Consider the following 22,027-nt stretch of genomic DNA (forward strand, 5'->3'; position numbering starts at 1 on the left):
CTTGTTCTTCTGGCTTCAGAACCTGAAAGTCTTTTTCGCTCATTCTGTAGTCCTCAACCTCCCAAAACCGTTGTAGGTTTTGATTTATCTCATCCATCACTATCTGGCGTGACTGTGTGAAGTACGTTCGTGTGAAGTTGGTAGACTGTCTGCCGCTCCCCTGTCCGTCTATTGCACCAATGCACGTCCATCCTAATTTTGTCAGTCTGGCCATCGGCGCATCTGCTGTCTTGCCGCGAATATCCCGAAGTGAGAGATGTAGTTCTTGATAATCTTGTCCTATCAGCAAATCCACTGTGTCTCTTCTCCCGAATTTAGGAAATTCGATGTCTCTCAGATGCTCATATCTGTCTGCGTATTGATTCCAATCGATTGCCTTCAAATCGCCTGTCACGTTATTCGTTGTCTTTGCAATGATGTTCATGTCGATACGATGATTCAAACTCTCAAGACCTATCTAAACTGGCATGGAATCAAATGTTTCTGTTTTGCCGTTTAAGACCTGTACTGTTGTCTTCTGAATTTCTCCTTGTAGTCCTAGCTCTGCCGCGACGTCCACGTTTATGTACGTCGTTGTGCTGCAATCGTCTAACATCGCATTCACTTTTATCCTTCGTTTTCCGTTTTTTACGATTACTGGTACAGTCCGCATAGAAATGAACTTCACTTCGTTCGTTTGATCAGTAGTTTTCAACGTGACTGTGCTGTGGTTGCGATCTCTTTCTCTTTTCTCCTCACTGTCTTTCCTTGCTGGCATAACCGATGTCCTTTTTCCGTGGAGCAATCGGTGATGTGTTTCCTTACACTCATCAATACCGCATTCTCTTGTCCGCTCGCATTTTGATCCTAAATGGTTTCGTCCAAGGCATCGGTAACAAAGAGCCAAATGTTTAGCCTTTTCCCAACGTTTGTTGATCTCCAATCGTTTGAAAACATCGCATGCCCATATGCCGTGGGTTTGGTCGCATAACTCGCAGTTATTGTTATTATTGCGTGGTGTACCGGTGAAGTGTGCTCTATTTGTTGACTCCCTGTATCTGTTCGATTGTCGGTTTCTGTCGTTTGAATCTGACTTTGCTTCTTGATTCTCTGCGCCTACACCATGAATGGCCTCATATGCGACGGTACGGTACTCGGCTTCCCTCAACACAAACTTCCTCAGGGCGTAGATCGATTCATCAAAATTGTTCTCGTGCACCCAGCGCTGGTAACTTGTTAACATTCCGTCTGTCATCTTTCTCATCATAACAGAATAGAGCAGTTTGCTATCTAAATCCCCGAACAATCCTGACTCCTTCAGGTTGATCATCATTAGATCTAAAATGTCCGAAAATCGCTCGATATCCCCAGGCTTTCCAGGTCGTAAGGGCGGGAAGTTTGTCAGCTCCTCCAACTGCAAATTGATCTGTCTTCGATCACCTCCGTATTTTCTCTCAAGCCTCTCCTTTGCGGCTTCGTATGCAGCTGGTGAGTGTCCCAGGCTTTCAATCAACTTCAGCGCATCACCTGAAAGATGCTCTCTAAGCTGCAGTAACTTGTACTCAGGTGTTGCTGGGGCTTTATCAATACAGGCCGTAAATGCTGCTTTCCAATTGGAATATGTCTTCACGTTTCCCGTAAATTTAGGAACGTCAACGCGTTTCAATTGTCTCCACATGTCGTGCCCCAACAATGGGCGAACATCATGTACATCACCAGACGCCGACGTGCGTGTCTCCTCCACGACGGAATTTCTACTGTTGTCCCTATTCGGGCCTACTCTACTAAAGGTATCAAAAAATCTCTCAACACTTGCCTGAGTTTCACTAAACTCTGATTCCATTTTGTCCATCTCGGACAGCGTCCTCTCGACGTTTTCCTGTTGTCCTAACTTTTCGTATGCGGCGACGATTTTCTCCAAAGTTTACATCACCGTGTCTTGCATTTTGTCTACTTTTCTATTCGCTTCGAGGATGTCATCACGATTCGCCTCCTCTTCTCTTGTCGTTTCTATTAAGTGTCGTCTCGCTTTAGTGAATGCTGTTTTAAACTTCGCTTTTGCGGCCCTCAACTCTGTAAGACTGGCCGTGATCTCTGTCTGCGTTGACTCACCTCCTCCTTCTCCCGCTTCGCTTCCCAATTCCGGCATTTTCCCGTCGAATTCCATTAACTACGCTCTGCTACCAATCTATGTTCCGCAGTGAACATAAGAAAACTCACATAATAAGGAAAATCGGGTGTTATTCAATATAATATACAGAAATGGTAGAGGAGTTCAAAGACTTGTCGTCCGATCCGAATGGTTACTGAAGTCGTTCTGTCCTTACGTTCCGTAACATCCTTTCTATTGACGCTGAAGTATGACGCAAAAGTCGATGACGCGCGGATGGCCGTGACGTCATAATTCCTTCGGAACAAATATGGGTTCTTCATAAACTCAGGAGAATTGATTGCGAATGAACTGATCTTACCTACTTTCAAAATGATATTATGGTGAAATATTGAAGAAATATCATCAGAAATTGCTCGGATTTTGCGCATCACCAAATTTCTCCATCAGAGGACAAAGTACATACATTGAAAACATGGCAATCATTCCTAGAACATGACCTAATTATTCATTTCCCTTTTGGGTGACTCTCATGAATAATCCTGAAGGCATTCAAAGTTTGTCAAGGGAAATATTATGCAAATTACCACTGTAGCGTCATGTTGCAGATCAACCAATCCGATCGTAGCCTCCACATGAGTCCTGCATGTGATCAAATAAATTGTAAGGGGGGCATTGTTGTCTAACGGCCGGGAAGTGGTACTGAAAGAGACTGCTGAAATGTGGAATCTGCCAACTGGCAAAGCAAGGATGCAATCATTCCCGATTCCACATTTTAGCAGTCTCCAATTGTCTAAAACTAACCGTGGCCACTTCCGGGCCAACTTCTTAAAGGGGTACACCGTTCGTAATTAATGCCGCAATGCAGTTATTATGAAATCAATTTTTTAAAACTTGACGCAAGGCCCCAACGCGCCACGTAGCGGCTAAATAGCGAAGCTGGCGAAACATAACGGGTCACCGTGATCTCATCATGGACTTGTAGCGTGATTATGGGGTTGTAACCACTTTGCTGTATATTGTCACAAGGAAAGAAAAGCACGCGACCTAACGCCAACCTATTTATGTAAAGTGATAGTTAGAAGGTATATAGTTCAGGAAATGGTAATAAATAATCATTCCTTATCGTCTTTTGAGAGCATTTTTAGCTCAGCTGACAAAGTCAGCGGAGCTAGTCAAATAGCTAATTGATTGGTGTTTGTCCTTCCATCCTGCCATCCATCTAGCCATGTTGGGCATTTTGTAACCGTACAGCCGAGGCACTTCAAATATGGTTTTGTATATAAACACCGCAGAAAATGTTGCTTACAGAAAAAAAATTGGGCGATTCGACTCAAATTCAGCTCCCCAGGGGGCAAAAGGCGCAAATGAAAAAACAATTTTTTGACGCTCTATTCAAGCAGATAAAAGCTTGAAACAAAGTTGAAAAGGTCTTCATGATACAGAAGTTTTGATATAAAATAGATTAGTGTGGATTTATATCACCAGTTGGCGGTAGTGAGCAAAACTGTTGTTTGACCCCAGATGACCCCGCTTTAAATTTCCTGCCGCGAACTGACATGAAAACCTCGAACCAGGGAATACCGGACTGCTGGTATTGCCAGTGTATTCACTGTATGAACGGCTCGTCTGGGGTAAATTGACGAGGCGGCTCGACACTCCACTGCGCGGTCGAGGTTACCTGGAGTACTATCATCAAGAAAATGGCGGTGACCTTTTTATTTCTACTGGAGCGATGATTTTGTAAGTGACAAATTTTCTTATTTAAGCCTTTATGGAAATGTATTTTGGTACAAATCTTCACACGTTTATAGAAAAGATCAACGAGAATGTGTTCAAATGCCCTCATAACGATGAGTTCAACGGAATTTGGTCAAAACAACCTTCGAATGGAGTCAACTTCCTTTGCGAAATTGAAGCGACGACCTCATTATTTATCGTAATTTATGCAGATCTGAGTCCAGCTGATGGGCAAAATTAGCGATGGTTTCAAAACAGTTTCCCAGACATGGGGCAATCTCTTCATTATCATGATGGGATTTGGAGGCATGTTTACAGATTTTACAAGTTCGAGACCTGTAGGACCTAAAACTCGCATAGATCCCCATAGATCCCCTCTATTTGTCGAGTTAGCGCCCCTGTAAAATCATGCATTTTCGGACACTAGAACGAAATCTTCCTGTGGATATCGCGGTTTCGGTGATGATTTAAGGAGAAATTGACTGTTCTTAGAGTTGTATGGGACAGAAATGAGTTCATACTTCATGAATACATGAATATATTATGATATGGGCGGGCTTCTAAGTCAAAACAATAACAAACTCAACTGCATCTCTACCGTGTATCGCGTAGTGCATTGCCTAGTGTATTTCGTAGTGTATTTTAGCGGAGACATTATTTCCACACTTTGGCCACGCCAAACGTCTTTTTTATTCGTGGAAGTTAATCTGCTCTGTAAATTTTATTTTACACAGGTAGAATCCATACAAGGTATTGCAATATTTCATGTCTATTGGTGTATTTGTGTACAGGAGCGCACCAGACAGTGAGACGTGGAGATGTGTTTAGTGCTGGTGCTGTCAGTAGACTGAATCTGATTGGCCATAGCGATCAGTAATATGGGTCGTGATCACGTGATGTGACGTCACCGCGGTATCCTCCTTGGCTGATGGGTGATGTTCTGAGTTGTGTTCAAACTATTGGAAACTTCGGAAATTAGTTCTATTGGTTCTACTATTCTGCAGGAGTATATTATAGCCATTGATGTTGACAGCTAAAAGCACGAAAACTTTGTTTATTTATCAATCTGTATCGAGTGTTATCGAATCGAATGGATGTGTCGATCGTCGGGGCGGATTGATATGTGGTTGTGCGTCCAAGGCGATTAGGTCATTCAGTTAGTTTGAGAAAGATCATGATCATGAAGATGCGTGTTGTGTTATCATAACCAGAAAATAATTTGAAGTTATTAGTGGTGTTGTCATTGCCATTTTTTGCATGGAATGATAGTTCGAGAGCTCTCATCGACGTATTCAGCATTGACGGAAAGTAGGTCCGGATTTGGCAAACACTGTACAATCACTTTCCATCTTGACGTCTTGTAAATGTAAATATCTTTGCCAAATCAGTGATTCTTATATAATTTACTCCATGATTGCAATCAGCCTTTGTTAAATTCCAATCACCTGCAGGTCAGGTCAATCTTTTAACAATAAAGTTAATTTTCTTAAGCACCTCTTTATCTTTCTTCTTCACATACAGGGCATCCCAAACACTTTGCTAAATCCACTAATCCCCTCATTTCAAGTTGGTATTGCACCAGACCCAAGCTCAACGGTACAATGATCATGTAAGTGTCCAAATACCTTTTCAGGACATACTAGTATGAGGACATCAATTTGATACCAGAAGGAAAACCAATCCTGTCTGTGTGTCCTTGTGACATAGATCCTGGCTCTATTGGAAATGTCGCACTCGCACTGCATTACTTCATGTGATATCACTTACATCTTTCACAGTTGACAAATTGAAGCATCCATGGTTATTGTAACTATATATAGTCCTTGCCAAATCTATCTAAAAGTATCAGTAAAACTGCTAAACTATGAATTGTATCTGCTTACTCAGCTGAGCGCCAGGCCCTTGGGCCTCTTGTTTTAATTGTAAAAAGTATATGCCTATGTCACAGAGTCTCTGCAATGGTCATTTTTAGCTCACCTCTTAGCAGAGGTGAGCTTATCCCATACCGTGGCGTCCGTCGTCCGTCGTCGTCGTCGTCGTCGTCCGTCGTCCGTTAGCAGGGCACGTTTCGTAACTGTTAGAGCTATTGAGTTGCAACTTGGTACACATGTACCCTTATGTAATGACACCTTGGAGACCAAGTTTCGGTCCGATTCGTTTCATCGTTTGGCCACCAGGGGGCCAAACGTTAAAAGTGAAAATATGCAATATCTCCCTTAATAGTAGTCGGGAAATTTTGAAAAAAATATGGTAGGTACTTCTAGCAAAGGTGCATCACATATCCTCCGGGTTTTTGATTTGACCTCCTTTTCAAGGTCACAGAGGTCAAAGTTTGCTGATTCACTGAACAGTAGCATGTTTCCTATCTATTTTAGCTAGAAGGTTTTAAACCAGTGTGGACATGTATCTGGGGATTATCTATGCCACCCCTAAAATTTTGGCCGTTCGGACATCAAATATGGCCGCCAGGCAGCCATCTTGAAAAATAAACACAGTACTATTACTCCGAAACTAATGATCGGATTGCAACCAAATTTGATCTGGATGTATATCTATGTACTCTCTACTAAATCCTTGATTTTTTATCAAATGTGATAGCCAATATGGGTGACAAGCGGGCATCTTAAAAAATTCTTAGTTTGGCCAACCGGGGGCCAAATTTAATGTCCAAAGTTAAAATGTTTGATTGCTCGTTTAATAGTGGTCTGATTATCATAACATTTTTATGGTAGGTACTCCTAGCAAGGATACATTTCATAAATGTGGGTTTTTGATTTGACCTACTTCTCAAGGTCACAGAGGTCAAAGTTTTCCTATGGCACCGCCATTTTACAATGACGGCACGTTTTGCCACTGCTTTAGCTACAGATCCCCAACTTGGTACGAATGTACCCCTATACTCTTAGACTAAACTGCAGTCTTTTTCTGATTCTCAGTTTGGCCAGCAGGGCCCCAAATGTTAATAGTGGACTCTCCCCTAAGGGTGCCTTGAAATGCTGCTAAGTGGGATGTCATAGTCTAAGCCTAGGCAAATGCAGGATTAATTAACCTCTACAGAGCCCTAGGAATTTCAGATGATGGTTGTTTCTTGTACTAGACACAAGCAAACAACATAATTATCCTATTCCTAAGCATTTCCATAATGGGTCATATGTAAACCAAAGGACTTTTTTTAAAAAGGTGTGTTAATGCTGATGACTTGTTGCATGGAATTGCTTATTTGTTCTTTTGGTAGGCATGCCTTGCATGTTTTGCTGCTTCAAGCTTTTGTTCTGCTGCTGTTTTAACGATTACTGGTCAGATCACAAAATTGTCTACTCTGCTTTGTCATACCTGTAGTCACCTCAATTAAATTCAACTTACGCATTATTTTATCTCTCATGTAATTTCATTGTAAAACATTACTTCATTTCTTTCTTACATTTAAAACCATGCTAATGCTTCATCCATCTTCCCTTCACAAGAGGTGAGCACAATGGCCCTGGCCATTTCATTATCACAGTTGTCTCGCGCAGCCAGACCTTCACTTATTAATCTGGCGCAAGCCAGGCGTTCTTTGTACTAGACGTTTTCTATACCACAATGTATAGTAGGCCGAAGAAACACTGCACAGATTACCACGTGATGGAGTTAAGATTATATTATACTAATGACTCGAGGAGCATACTTCCTCATTGAGTTTTCCCAGAATGGTGCATATCGCGCGAAGCTACTTAGCCTAATACAATTATGTTCTGTTTCTTGCTCAGGCATAGATGCAACACGCACAGCGGTCGACAGGTATAAGCCAGTTTATTAAAGTAACTAAGATATATAAAGATACAGGTCACGTGATGATTAGTAAGCTATATAAGGTATATGGTTAGTATGGTTAGTATAACGAGTAATAGGTAATATCATAACATCCCCCTTACGGAGAGGAAGCAAAGCAACAGAAAATAGTTAACTGCAAATCCAAGAGTCAATTACAAACATCAAAAACTCATATCGCACGAGACGCTGAATAAAGATTAATCCAAATAGTCTGCAAGTAAATCACCTTGTTATGTCTGAATGAAAATAACTATGAACTGAACTAAGGTCACGCTAATAATAAAACATAAACATTTAAAAGTTATATAAGAACCACACGCATTTTCCGAAACCTAAACACAAGAGATTAGAGGCTGGTCTGCTCTAATTAATCAGTCTATTCACATCTGTTGAGTTGAGTAATTTTAGCATGAGTTGAACTAATGACCATATCTATCCGGTGGTCTGACTAGACGACCTGACCTTGTTGTAACTAACTGCGGGGTGTCAGGCGTAGTGTTTATGAGGAGTTCATTCTCACGAGATTCTAGTCTTTCATTAGAGATTGTTGCGTCAGAGTCTACATCTTCAATTTCCTGTTCCAGGTCATTTTCCTGGATACTGCCCCTGGGCACCTGGCGGAGGTGTCTACGGTTACGTCGCAAAGTGTTATTCCTTGTTCTGACCAGATATGATCTCGGATCAGATGTCTGCTGTTCCACAATTCCTGGGGATCCCTGTTTATCCGGAGAGGTTATGATAACATTATCGCCGGGGTTTAGGGGTTTGAGTGCTCTAGACTTCCCATCGAAGAATGCCTTTGCCGTATCCCGTCGCGTTTGTATCTGCTGCTGAACTTTGACTGCATCCGCTGGTAGGAGTTGTGAAGTTGCCGTTGGCAACCTCGTGCGCAGGTTTCTACCCATAAGCAACTTGGCAGGCGATGCCATGTCTGCTTCACGTGGTGTACTCCTGTATGCTAAAAGTCCTAGATACGGGTCTTCTCCTGTGGAGAAGCTTCTCTTGAGAATTTTCTTGACGGTCTGCACAGCTTTTTCAACTAGTCCATTTGATTGTGGGAATCTTGGTGATGATGTCACCAGCTTAAATTCCCATGCTTTTGCGAAAGCTTGAAAGTTCCGGCTAACTAGATTAGAACCATTGTCTGTGAAGAATTCGTCAGGTATTCCATGGCGCGCAAATATAGATTTACAATGTTTGATTATGGTTTCACTTGTAGTGTCCTCAAGCAGTGCTATCTCGAAATAGCCTGAGTACGCATCAACTATCACTAAGTAGTCCTTCCCATAGACCACACATAGATCACTAGATATGTTTTGCCACGGCCTTTGCGGTATGGGATGCGACATGAGCGGTTCCTTTTGCTGTTTATTGCAATGTTTCTGACATGTTGTGCATTTTGAGACCATTTCAGCGATTTGACTATTTAGTCCTGGCCAATATATGACCTCCCGCGCACGTCTTCGACACATTTCTATTCCTAGATGTCCCTCATGCACTTTTTGCAGCATGTCTTTGCGCATTGATGGCGGAATCACAATTTTGTGTCCTTTGAATATGTATCCTTCAGTAATGTATAGTTCAGACATAACAAGGTGATTTACTTGCAGACTATTTGGATTAATCTTTATTCAGCGTCTCGTGCGATATGAGTTTTTGATGTTTGTAATTGACTCTTGGATTTGCAGTTAACTATTTTGTGTTGCTTTGCTTCCTCTCCGTAAGGGGGATGTTATGATATTACCTATTACTCGTTATACTAACCATACTAACCATATACCTTATATTCGTCAGCCTGGTGACCATATTGATATCACTCATGTTCTGGTTTCTTTCTTTCTTCCTAAATTTCTTTCTGTTCACATTTTCCAAACATTATTGCGAGTGTTCTCCAAAACAGCTGAATAAACCAAAAATCTATCACCCCTATACCTACAAACATAATCCCATCTAGTGTACGTCGCAAAAGACTTTTCAAAATTCGGATCATTTCGATGACTTTGAAGCGTTTTTATGCTCCGATTTTCTGATTTGTTTGCAAATCCCCGAAGCGATTCTGGTGACGTTACGTAACACGAGTTCGATTCGATGACATCACTGAGTTCAATCCGAGTGTTGGCATTCTCATATAAAACAGTTAACTCGGCTTATAACTCGGCTTACTCGGTTCACGCATGCGCATTTGAAGCCACGGGCAGACCATTGATAGATTGGTTCCCGATCGACTCACTGGTTGTATGAGACTCCCTGTAGTCCTAGTAGTCCTTATAATAAAATGTGTTTGGTCGCCTGACGCTTGTGACGAGTAGTGTTTTGGGGTTTCTAACGTTAGTGCATTTCTATAGTATAGGCCTAATACATGCCCATTGACGTTGGTCCTCTAGGCTCTGGCCACTGGCACTGGCTGCATTTGGTACGGGGTCGGGGTGAGTTTTGATCTATGGACTCGTGCTGTCTGCCAGCCGTAGGCTAATACCGGAAGATTTTGGCTAGAACACCGACCATCCGGCGAAGTAACTATAAACATTTTTTAAAAAGTGAGGGAATCTGTTTTGCCTGGGTGAGAAACCTTCGTAAAAATTATATACTTTCGATTGTCGGATGATCTATTTCCGGACATAATAATTTCTTCGCTCTCGTCATAACCCCCTCCCCCTTTACGCATATGGATACCATCATCAGGTACCACTGCTTCCTCCACAATCCTGGGGCCCATCAAATTTGCTGGTATGCAAATTTCTCAGTCTAGTTACTGATTTGTTTTCAGTAAAATATTTATGTTAGGTACTCTTATCAAGGATAAATTACATATGATACGGCTTTTTGATTGGACGTACTTGTCAAGGTCACAGAGGTCAAATGGCGTAAATTGGCCATTTGAGTGTAACTGTGGCGCGTTTCTTAACCCCTAAGGCTATGAACTTGAGACTTCGTACAAAGGACCCCCTAGGTCAGGCGACCTTTGACCCTGAATTTCAGTCCGGTCTGATTATCGACTTGGCCACCAGGGGGTCAAAAGTGAAAACCTAGAAAGTGTGATATCTTGCTTATTAGTGATTCGTTTTCAACAACATTTTCATAATAGGTTCTCCTAGCAAGGATACATCACATATCATATGAGTTTTTGATTTGACCTAATTTTTAAGTTCACAAAGGTCAAATGGTGTAAATTGGCCATTTGCGTGTAATTATGGCTAAAGCTATGAACTTGAAATTTGGTACACATGACTCCCTATGTCATGTCACCTGTGACACGAATTTTGGTTCGATCTGATTCTTGATTTGGCCACCGAAGGGCCAGAAGTGGAAGCCTAAAAAGTGTTATATCTCTTTGAGTGACTCGTTTTCGATTAGATTTTTATGGTAGGTTCTCCTAGCAAGGATGCATCACATATCATACGGGTTTTTGATATGATCTAATGTTCAAGGTCACAGAGGTAAAATGGCGTAAACTGGTCGTTTGAGTGTAACTATGGCACGTTTCTTAACCACTAAAGCTATGAACTTGAAATTTGGTACACATGAATCCCTACGTCATGTTACCTCGGGTACCGAATTTTGATCTGATCTGGTACTCAACTTGGCCACCAGGAGGCCAAAATTGAAATAGGTAAAAAGTGCAATATCTCGTTTATTAGTGACTTGTTTTTGATGATATTCTTATGGTACTTTCTCCAAACAACGATACATCACATGTCATAACGACTTCGGTTTGACCTATATACTATAAATGTACAATGTTTCTTAACCAGGATGAATTCAAAAGTACCAAATATCTACACGATGAGCACAATGGCCCCTGGCCGTTCATTTTCTCTTTGCAGTTTTTACTTCACTAATTTCTTAGAGCTTTTTTTCAGCTTTTCTAGATGACCTCACCTGACATGGTTTGACCAACTAAAATGGAGATGTTAGTGTGCGACCTCCCAGACGAGGTACTCTACCACATCTTCAGGTTTGTGTCAGGTGGAACTCTACTCCAGTTAAGATGTGTCTGTTCTCACTGGTACAGAGTTATCTCTCACATCGTCAAGAAGCCTCTCACTTGGAAGGAAAGATGCTTTGCTGAAATTGCAGAGCCGATTCTGTTAGATCTGACTTTCTCAAGTGATTTGAAACTTTTGGCAAAAGGATGTGTTGTTTGTGGTGAGTACAAGTCATGTAGTTTTGGTGGCCTGTCTGGCTTTGAGGCTCGCCGTAAGGGAGTCTATACAATACTGCAGTGTCCGGTGTCCAGCAGCAGCGAGCTGGGATTAAGATCAGACCTTGGTATTCCAATTGGTTTGAGTGTGAAACTAAAACCTAATTTGAAATAGGATAATGCTAAAAGCGAGTGTCAAAACTAACACCAGAACTGATTTCATTTCTGGTGTTGTGGAGAGTTTTAGTTTTAGTTCCGGTGTTAATTTTTGACACGAAAACCATCTCTTAGTTTTAAGCTAAAACCGGACATAATGCTAAAACCAACAAAAACCAACTTTGAAATAGGATGAAACTAAAACTGATTTCATTTCAATGCTGGTTTAATCAAGGGTTTTAGTGTTCCATTTAGTTTTAAAACTAAATCTAAAAACTGTCTTTCAAATCACCTAATGGGTGATTTCAAAGTTGGTTTTGGTTTTAGTGTTGGGTGTTAGTGTCAGTTTTATTAGCTCAGCTGACAAGCTGAGCTATTCATATGAGTAAATGGTAGAATGAATGTCCGTCTGTCTGTCTGTCTGTCTGTCTGTCTGTCTGTCCGTTAAACAGGCACGTTTCAAAACTATGGGGGATAGGCGATAGATTTTCCCTATAAGCCATTTAGACCCTTCAGGACTCCTGAATAGACCAAGTGTGGGTCCGGCAGGATTAACAGTTTGGCCACCAGGGGGCAAAAAGCCTAAATCACAAAACAATTTTTTGGCGCTTTATTCAAGCAGATAGAAGCTTGAAATAAAGTTGAAAAGGACCGCATGCATGTAGGTCTTGAAACAACTAAGAGTAGTTTTGATTGATACTACCAGTTGGCGTTACTGAGCCAAAATCTGTGTTGACCTAGTTTAAGCTTGATTTGAATTTCCCGCTCTTGTATGACTCTGAAGGTTGTGGGTTCCAATCCCACTTCGGGTCAAATTTTTTTTTTTAATTTTTACTTTTTTCACTTGTAAATACATTTTCTTAACTTTTTTGAATAATTTGGTGGGCGGCCATCTTGGTTTTTTTTTCTATTTTAAAGCCTTTGCTGTATCCAGAGTGACATGAATTTTATGGTTGGTGTACAATAAGTCTCCTTTACATGATATCACATGGGCTTTCTATTTGACCTACTTTTCAAGGTCAGCCTGGCTCAGGCACTTAGATTTGACTAATAAGTGGCATATTTGTCACCATTTAAAAGTCTTTTTACTTTGGTATGTTTGCCTGATATATTGACAAAACTGAGGTTGAAAGAGATCTATCGGGTACTTTCCATGTTCATATATTTCAGCTGAGCGCCAGGCCCTTGGGCCTCTTGTTCTTAATTTCTACCCCTAAAAACCTATGTCTGGATAAGACCAATTCGAGGTTTTAGTTTAACACCAACACCTGGTTTTATCTAAACACCTAAACCTGGGCTGAAACTAAGAAGATGTGTTATTCTGCAGGTAAAACTAACACCAAGATGGACAGAGATAAAACCTTGGAAAAACCAAACATGCATGTTGTTGTCGTTGTTACTGTTGTTTCCCTAGCTAGTGACCGCTTCCATTGCTGGTCGTCGAACGAAATTTGGTCGTCTTCTTTCACGTCCATTATCATTCCCATCAGCGTTCAAAATACATGCAACTACTTCTTGAAATGGTACGAATAACGTGATTTTTAGCTACGCTGGCTTCCAGCGGAGCTTATGGTTTGTGCTGGAGCTGGCAGAAAGTAGTTCCAGGAAAATAGTTGCATTTTCATCCGAATTTGCTGTAGCTGGGCCAGAAAATGTGCCGGGATACCAATATTTTGAACTCTTGTTTCGATAGGATTATAGCTATTTACAGCAGAAAGACTAAACGCCCGTAATTGGCAGTAATTAGCAGATTTTAAGCTGGAAATTGTCGTCTGGTCAAAAGTCGCAAAACAGCCTCGATCCTACCTGTCTCTGTAATGTAAACGGGCTGAACATAATGCATTGGCCTAAGGCATTGCAGCTGAGGCTGATAAAGTGATGGCCATTTTGCGAATGTATATAGAGTGTGTACGTTCACTTCAAAACATAGTTCCAGTCTAAATTTTTCATAACGAGCAGCTAGGAAGTGATATTTCCCTATATTTTGATTTTCAATGTCAACATGTTGTTTTGTGGGGTTATTTTGTCTAATTCTTATTAATATTGCCGATAAAAGACACGTAGAGAAATCCAGATTCATGCGCTCAGTTCATCTACGTACGATAGACGTTTTGAGAGAAAATCAGGGCGAGATTTCTCTGTATTTTCTCTTGATTTGCTAGGTACAATTGGCCATGACAACTTTTATTTGAAAGGTCATAGTATGGAATGACTCCCGTAGCTTGTTTAAATAGGAAGTGTTACCGTTCTGGCGTTCTGTCTCGTTAAATTTGCTCAGTCATTGAGTCGAAGTCGAAGATCAAAACACACATGAACGCCATAGTACATCTTATACACAAAACGGTGTTGCAAAAAAATTCTTTCCAATCATCAGAATGAAATAATCGTAATACTTCACAATTATATATTACACATAGATATAACAACTACAGGAGAATGACTTTGAATCCAGACAAAACTTTGTTATAAGAACAGCCTCTTTGTATTTATAAACATCATCGACATAATCAAAACAAACCCGAACGCTGGATGAACAAACATGGCGGACCGCTTCACAAGAAGTCGACGTTTTCTCATGTTTCTTGTCAAAATAACAATGATATCGTACACCTTTGATAGTTACACTGGTCACAGTACACAAATAATAGCGACGAAGTAGTCTGCTGGAATTGCGAGGTATTTTTAACGAACAGTAAAACTGCCATTCTCAGTCTATGCTGCTGATACGGAAAACCGTGAGGAGCTGCATGATTGCCATGAACTGGGCCTACATTATTTACAATACATTACAGTTACATACCCGATACCGGTACATGAACAAATGCAATACACTGCAACATATGTGCAGGGTAGTAAAGTATTCATTGCAAGCCTTGTGTCCAAACTATACCAAGGTGAATGTTAGTAAATAAGGGTGAACTTTTTCAAATTTATTAACTTTAATTTATATCCCCCCCACACCAGTTCACTAGTTTTTCACAAATGTTTTGATCTTTTTTTGTACATTTATGTTTTACCTTATCACCAACATGAACAGCTAGCCACACAGGGTTGTAATGTTGTATATCCTCTCACGGTTTTCGCTTATCAGCACAGACTACTCATTGTTTTTGAAACATAAGATCGGGAATGTTGATGATAAATATCTTATTTTGATGGTGTTTTTTTGCAAAGTGATATTTTTTCTCATGTTTACAGGATGATGCAGTCTATAATCTACGAGTCATTCCGGTGGTCTCCACTGGCAAAGTGGTGTTGCTGTGCATGCTGTGGAACTGGTGACCAATCAACCAGTCAGCCATGAGATTGACAGGATCGGGGAAGAAGACGCTGTATCTTAGCTGATTTGTCCTTCACGTTTTGGTCTTGTTTTACTGTATTATACAAGTTGATTGAATAAAGAAGCCTTGAAATTGAATAGGCATCTCTGAATTTTGATTTATTATAATATTGAAAAATAAAGCTTGCCTTTTAAACCTAAACTCTTGAACATGCAAACTTTAACCCTTATACTAGTGTCATGCTCGACCTTAGGCCATTCAAAATTAAATTTTAGATTTACGTCACTCAGATCTGAAAAATTTGGTGGGGAGGGGAATTTGTTTTTTACTTTTTGACATTTTGAAATTTTGAAATTTCATGTACATGTATAAAATGGACAAAATAAAGATATGCTAAACAGACTATCTTTATTATTAATTTGAGCCAATGATGATGGCAACTACAAACACGAGAAATTACATAGCTGTCACAGCAGTCAGCTTTAAACTCAACAATTCAGCAGGAGCCTGAGTATTAACACACTATGAGCCTGTGATGGCAACTACAAACAATGACTCTAGCGTCTGACAGGTGACGCGCGCTTCCAATATTAATAGTAACTTCAAAGACCGTTGATTTTTTTATTGAACGTGCGCGCCGTACGTGTGTTCAGAGGCTTGCAACTTTATTAAATATTCAAAGCATCCCTGTGAACAGGAATTATCGCAGTGACCGCATGAAATTGTTGAAGGTTGCCTACAATAGTTTTCCCGCCAAAAACGATGCCGCTCAGTCGTCTGCCACGTGTGTACGCGGCAACTCTACCCGATCGTTAGTCCCAGTACGCTATCTTTCCAAGTTCATAACTCAGTTCATATTGTTCTAATCTCTTTGTCAAAGATATCATTTTGAAGCTTAGGACTATACTAATCAACTGAAACGCAAATTCGTGGCATCTGTGTCCTCCTCAGTTCGAAAAAGATGAAAGAACCTTCCACTCTAGTCTATTCCCGCAATGCGGCGTCGGTATACTACTGTGTACTACATCTAATGGGAGTTGGATATTTTGGCTAGTAAATGGTCATATAAGCACTACCGAAGCTATCCCTATGAGGAGTTGTGCCAGTAGGGCCATAAAAAAGGTTTCCAATGGGCTTCAAGACCGAACTAATACAAAAAACGTTTTTTTTTAAATTTAGCAAAAAACAAAAAAATATTGGGACGGAGGCAAAAACCGGGGCGGGCGGTAACGTAAATCTAAAAATTGATTTTGAATGGCCTTAGGTCGAGTTAAAATTTCTTCCCCTTTACTGTTGCGCTCGACCCTGGGTCGAGAGAGAGGGAAATGCCTCAGAAAATAAATTATCCACGGCGCAATTGGAGTCCTTTATGTTTAGTTTATCTGCCAGTGTAAAGACGGCACTGCGTCTGATCATTTGATACCATGAAACCAAATCGTTTCTACATGAAAATTTCCCGCAGCTTGCAACTGAAAGTCAAGCACCTTTTCAGAAGAGGTGAGGCAAGGGGTATGGTGATGTAAGAGACGTCATCATGCCTGATGTCACAATCGAGTAAGAGACCGCATTGTCGCCTGAATGATATGAGACAAGAAGGTGATGTCACAATCCAGTAGGTGACCACATTGTAGCCTGATCGATATAAGAGAAGAGCGTGATGTATGAGACGTTATCATGCCTGATGTCACTGTCAAGTAGACTTCGTTGTAGCCTGACTGATATAAGAGAAGCGGGTGATGAAAGAGACGGCATCGTGCCTCATGTCACAATCAAGTAAGAGACTGCATTGTAGTCTGATTGATATGAGAGTAGAGAGGGTGATGTTAGAGACGGTGTCATGCCTCGTGTCACAATCTAGAGACTGCATTGTAGCCTTATGGGAGGGAATAGGGCAGTGTCACAAGAACTAATCTAAACTCAAGATAATGAAGGAGAGATTTGCACTGACGTACTATCATGACCTTCTGCTCTACTTTAAGACTTATAGCTAAAGTAGTCGTGTTTGGTATCGAACTAAAGATAATGTACAGTAGGATTGTGCTAGCCCATTTTCATTACCAACTGACCTACTTGGAGACGGTTACAGTGAAAGGTGTCATCCGTGTTCGATATCAAACTAAAAGTGTTTAAGAGTAGGTTTACCCTGATATACTTTTATGACTCACTTTAGAAACAACTTGAACACCGTTAGAGGAAGGCAGTCGCGTTAATGGTATCAAACTAAAGGTATTGACACTAAGGCTGCACAGTCAGTGAAATATGAGACTTTCGAATGGAGAGAAGTCACAATGGATTCGGGAAAAATGAAGGTCCTACTAGTCTATCGGCCACCCCCAAGTCGGACGAACAAGTTTACTTTCGGTGGATTCTTACGTGACTTCTTGGATCTCCTTGATACATACAGCACTGATCCTGTGCCTCTGACTATCATAGGAGACATCAATGTAAAAGTCAACCTTCCAAATGATCCTGAAACGGTGAAATATATGGAACTACTGTCAACCTATGGTCTACATCAGTATGTTGATAAACCATCACACAGGTCTGGGAACACGCTTGATCACATAATTGGTCTTGAATCTGACAATCCTCTTGTGCACTTCTCTGTGGAGCCACTCTTGGCCATTTCTGACCATTTTCCTATCTTCTTCTCTTTGCGCTATAAAGGTGACAGCCAACGTCGGAAAAGGGCAGAATGTCAAGTGACATTGACCTCACATCATTTGCGGCTGACTTCTCTGATCGGACAAGATCAGTGGCTGAAAATGCTACCGTTGCCTATAATGACGTTGTTGTTTCTTTGCTCGACAAACATGCACCGGTGAAAACCATTCGTATCAAAGGGGTCAACCCAAAGCCTTGGTATAACAGTGAAATTCACTCAGCTCGCCGTTCTAGGCGTCGTCTTGAACGTCAGTACAAAAGAACCAGCCTTGAGGTTCACCGGCAGATGTTTGTCGAGCAGAGGAAGACGGTGGTCAAGATGATTTGTGATGCCAAGTCAACATTCATGCGGAACAAACTTTCAACCTGTGACTCTAAAGACATGTTCAGGGCGGTAAACGGTCTGTTGTCGGCTGACAGGGGCAATCACCTGCCAGAGACACTCGACAACATCGATCTTGCCAATAAATTTGCTACCTTCTTTCATGAAAAAATCGAAGCTATCCGCGTAGGGTTTGATGATCCTATTGACATTGTATCACAAGTGAACACTGAACAGTCCATTCCAAACAAGGCCTGTCTTGCTAGTTTTGAGCAAGTTACTTCCGAGGAGATGCTTAAAGTGATAAATAAGTGTGCTCCAAAGTCATGTGCACTAGATCCCATGCCCACTTGGCTACTCAAGGAAAGTGTTGTTCTCAATGCCGTATTGCCACTTCTTGTCCTGGCTATAAATGAGTCGGTCATAGCAGGTAAAGTTCCCAAGTCTTTTAAAAAGGCACTTGTGACTCCCATTCTTAAAAAGCCAGGACTTGATCAAAATGTTCTAAAACACTATCGGCCAATTTCGAACCTCCCATTCCTAGCAAAGGTAACTGAAAAGGTTATCGCCCAGCAGCTCTTAACCCACATGAAAGAGAATGGCATGGAGGACAAATTGCAGTCAGCATACAAATGTGGGCACAGCACCGAGACTGCTCTCCTTAAGATCAAATCTGACATCGATACTGCTCTGGACCAGGGGAGGGGTATGATTCTCATCCTGCTTGATATGTCAGCTGCATTCAATACCATCAATCATGGCATTCTACTTAAACGCCTTGAATGTAGCCTGGGAGCACAGGAAAAGCCCTGGAATGGTTTGAGTCGTACCTTTCCCTTCGATCCCAGACAGTTGTCATTGAGGGTCAGAGGTCAGACCCCAAACCACTGCTGGGTGGTGTCCCACAGGGCTCAGTGTTAGGCCCCCTTCTCTTCTCGATTTATATCCAGTCACTTGGAGAAGTTATCGAGAGACATCGCATGTTGCGACATGGTTTTGCAGATGACATCCGGCTGTACGACAGCTTCCATGTTTCGGAACATGGTCTCCAGGATGCTGTTGCCAGGGCTGAGGCGTGTGTAAGTGATGTACGCAAGTGGCTTGGCCTAAACCACCTCAAGGGCAATGATGAGAAGACAGAATTTCTTATCGTTGCTTCAAAACGTAAACTGTCGAAGCTCAAGCCACTGCCGGTCATTAACATTGGACCATCCGCTATCCAGGCTTCTGCCCTGGTCAGGAACCTGGGAGCAATTTTCGATGAAAATATGGAAATGTCTAAACAAGTGTCAAAGGTTGTCAAGGGTGCTTATTTTCAAATTCACAAAATCTCAAAGATCCGTAGACACCTTGACAATAAAACTTGTGCCCGTGTAATTAATGCCCTTGTAACATCAAGATTAGATTTTCAAAACAGTTTACTATTAGGACTACCGGAGTGTGAACTTTCAAGACTACAAAAAGTTCAGAATGCAGCTGCTAGGCTTCTAAGTAAGACCAAAAAGAGGGAACACATCACCCCTGTACTTAAGGAGCTGCACTGGTTGCCAGTGAGATCACGTATCCAGTATAAAGTGCTACTGCTGACGCATCAGGTCTTACATAATGACCAAAGCCCGGAGTACCTCAAGGAGTTCCTCAGTCTTCGTGCCCCGGACCGCAGGCTTCGGTCTTCCGAGGACCATTGGCTCCTTTCCATACCACGGACAAGGGGCGTCTTCGGAGACCGTTGCCTAGTGAACTTGGCGCCCAGGCTGTGGAACTCACTTCCGGCCTGGATGCGTGATCCCATTGGCACCAGCGCCTTCAAAAAACATCTCAAAACTCACCTTTTTATTGAACACTTCGACACCAGCACCTAAATGTTTTAGTCTCTATGAATGTTTTAATCTCTATGTACATTTTTTCTCTTTTACTATGTGTGGTTTTTTAAATTGTACAGTGCTTTGCAAATGATTTTCATTCAAAAGCACTTTTAATATAATAAATTATTATTATTATTATTATTATTATTATTATTGAAATAGCAGTTTTGCGATGGCCTGCTTAAACACAGTTGGAGCAAAGGCACTGAAGGTATTGAAGAGCGGATGTGTGTAACTTCTCCATGTTTAGTTATAGCGCCTATTCATATTCTGTGAAGATTTACATGAAGGACCTGAATGTGTCTATTCAGTAGTTAAACGCTGTTTTAAGCTGAATGCCCTTCATGAATTTGGCCCCATTTGTCTAAGCTTGATTCCATCTAGTCTGTCCACATCTCCCTATCTACCATAAACCTACATTCTGGTACTCGCATATACTACTTGCTATATTTTCTTATCATTCATCTCATTCCTTGCCATTAAATTCGGCCAGCTTAGCTATTCAGGCCGCCAGGCCTCTAGTTTCCCTTCTTAACACCAACACCAACTTTGAAATCCACTCGGTGTTAATGCCTAAGGTGTTAGTTTTATTGGTAATACAATTTGCACTACAAATCTTCGAAATATAACACCGAGATTATAATATAACACTGGGATTAAGATCAGACCTTGGTGTTCCAGTTGTTTTCAGTGTGAGACTTAAACCTAATTTGAAATAGGATAATGCTAAAACGGAGTGTCAAAACCAACACCAGAACTGATTTCATTTCTGGTGTTTTGGAGAGTTTTAGTTTTAGTCCCGGTGTTAGTTTTTGACACTAAAACCATCCCTTAGTTTTAAGCTAAAACCGACTGCCGACTTTGAAATAGGATGAAACTAAAACCCACTGCATTTCAATGCTGGTTTAATCAAGGGTTTTAGTGTCCCATTTAGTTTTAAAACTAAATCTAAAAACTGACTTTGAAGCCACCCAATGTTTCCAGCAAATTTTGTGTGAACTCGGAAGACAGACTCCACTGATAACACATGAATTTTGGAAACCGCATCATATTTACTATGGTGCATTCCACCATACACACTTGTAAACTTCAGCCCGAGACAAACTACAAAAAAAATGTACAGTATATGCATCATAATCATAATGATGAGAAACAGGTGTTTATTTGCATAATGATTGGCTACGTGTGTATGGTGATCGGTTGTCCAGTTTCTATCCATAGAGAACTTGGAGTAACCAGCGCAGTTTTGCGCCTTACGGTTTTCGCTTCTTTTTGGCTCGCCGTAGGGGAGTGAGTCCATACAACACCGCTGTGTCTGTCGTCCGTCGTCGTCATCTGTATCCTGTTTCGAAAACAGTGGCACGTTTCTTAACCACTAGAACTATAAACTTGAAACTTTGTACATAGGCCCAAGTCAGGCGACCTCTGACAATTATTTTCGGTCGGATCTGATTCTTTACTTCGCCACCAGGGGGCCAGAAGTGGAAATCTAAAAAGTGCGTTATCTCTCTCATGAGTGACTCGTTTTCGATAAAAAATTTATGGTAGTTTCTCCTAGCAAGGATACATCACATATCATACGGGTTTACGATTTGACCTAATATTCAAGGTCACAGTAGTCAAATGACGTAAATTGGCCATTTGAGTGTAATTATGGCACGTTTCTTAACCACTTTGCTATGAACTTGAAATTTCATACCCTCATGACTCCCTACATCAAATAACAGCTGACAGCGAATTTCGGTCTGATCTGATTCTTGACTTGGCCACCAGGGAGCCAAAACTTTAAAAGGTAAAAAGTACAATATCTCACTTATTGGTGATTTATTTTTGATGTTATTTTGATGGTAGGTACTCCTTGCAAGGATACGCCACATAGCCTACAGGTTTTTGATTTCATCTAATTTTCAAAGTCACAGAGGTCAAATGGTGTAAATTGGCCGTTTGAGTGTAACT

General features: G+C 41.1%; 3 protein-coding genes across 7 annotated transcripts in view; 1 reads left to right on the forward strand and 2 right to left on the reverse strand.

Moving 5' to 3' along the window:
• LOC135494139 (uncharacterized) overlaps positions 1-22,027 on the forward strand; it is a 231,908-nt gene that overhangs the window by 25,386 nt on the left and 184,495 nt on the right. For all 5 annotated transcript variants that reach the window (XM_064781942.1, XM_064781941.1, XM_064781943.1 and 2 more), the window contains exon 2: positions 11,503-11,788. In XM_064781942.1, coding sequence (XP_064638012.1) covers positions 11,545-11,788 — 244 coding nt within the window. In that variant the 5' untranslated portion in view covers positions 11,503-11,544. The remainder of the gene's footprint in view (positions 1-11,502; positions 11,789-22,027) is intronic.
• On the reverse strand, positions 458-1,657 carry LOC135493636 (uncharacterized). Its single transcript, XM_064781121.1, has one exon. The coding sequence runs from the start codon at positions 1,655-1,657 to the stop codon at positions 458-460; it is 1,200 nt and encodes a 399-aa protein (XP_064637191.1).
• On the reverse strand, positions 8,062-8,991 carry LOC135493638 (uncharacterized protein K02A2.6-like). Its single transcript, XM_064781124.1, has one exon. It carries the CDS (start codon positions 8,989-8,991, stop codon positions 8,062-8,064), a length of 930 nt encoding a protein of 309 aa, XP_064637194.1.

Source organism: Lineus longissimus, chromosome 9 (assembly GCF_910592395.1).
Source record: "Lineus longissimus chromosome 9, tnLinLong1.2, whole genome shotgun sequence".
Taxonomy (NCBI): domain Eukaryota; kingdom Metazoa; phylum Nemertea; class Pilidiophora; order Heteronemertea; family Lineidae; genus Lineus; species Lineus longissimus.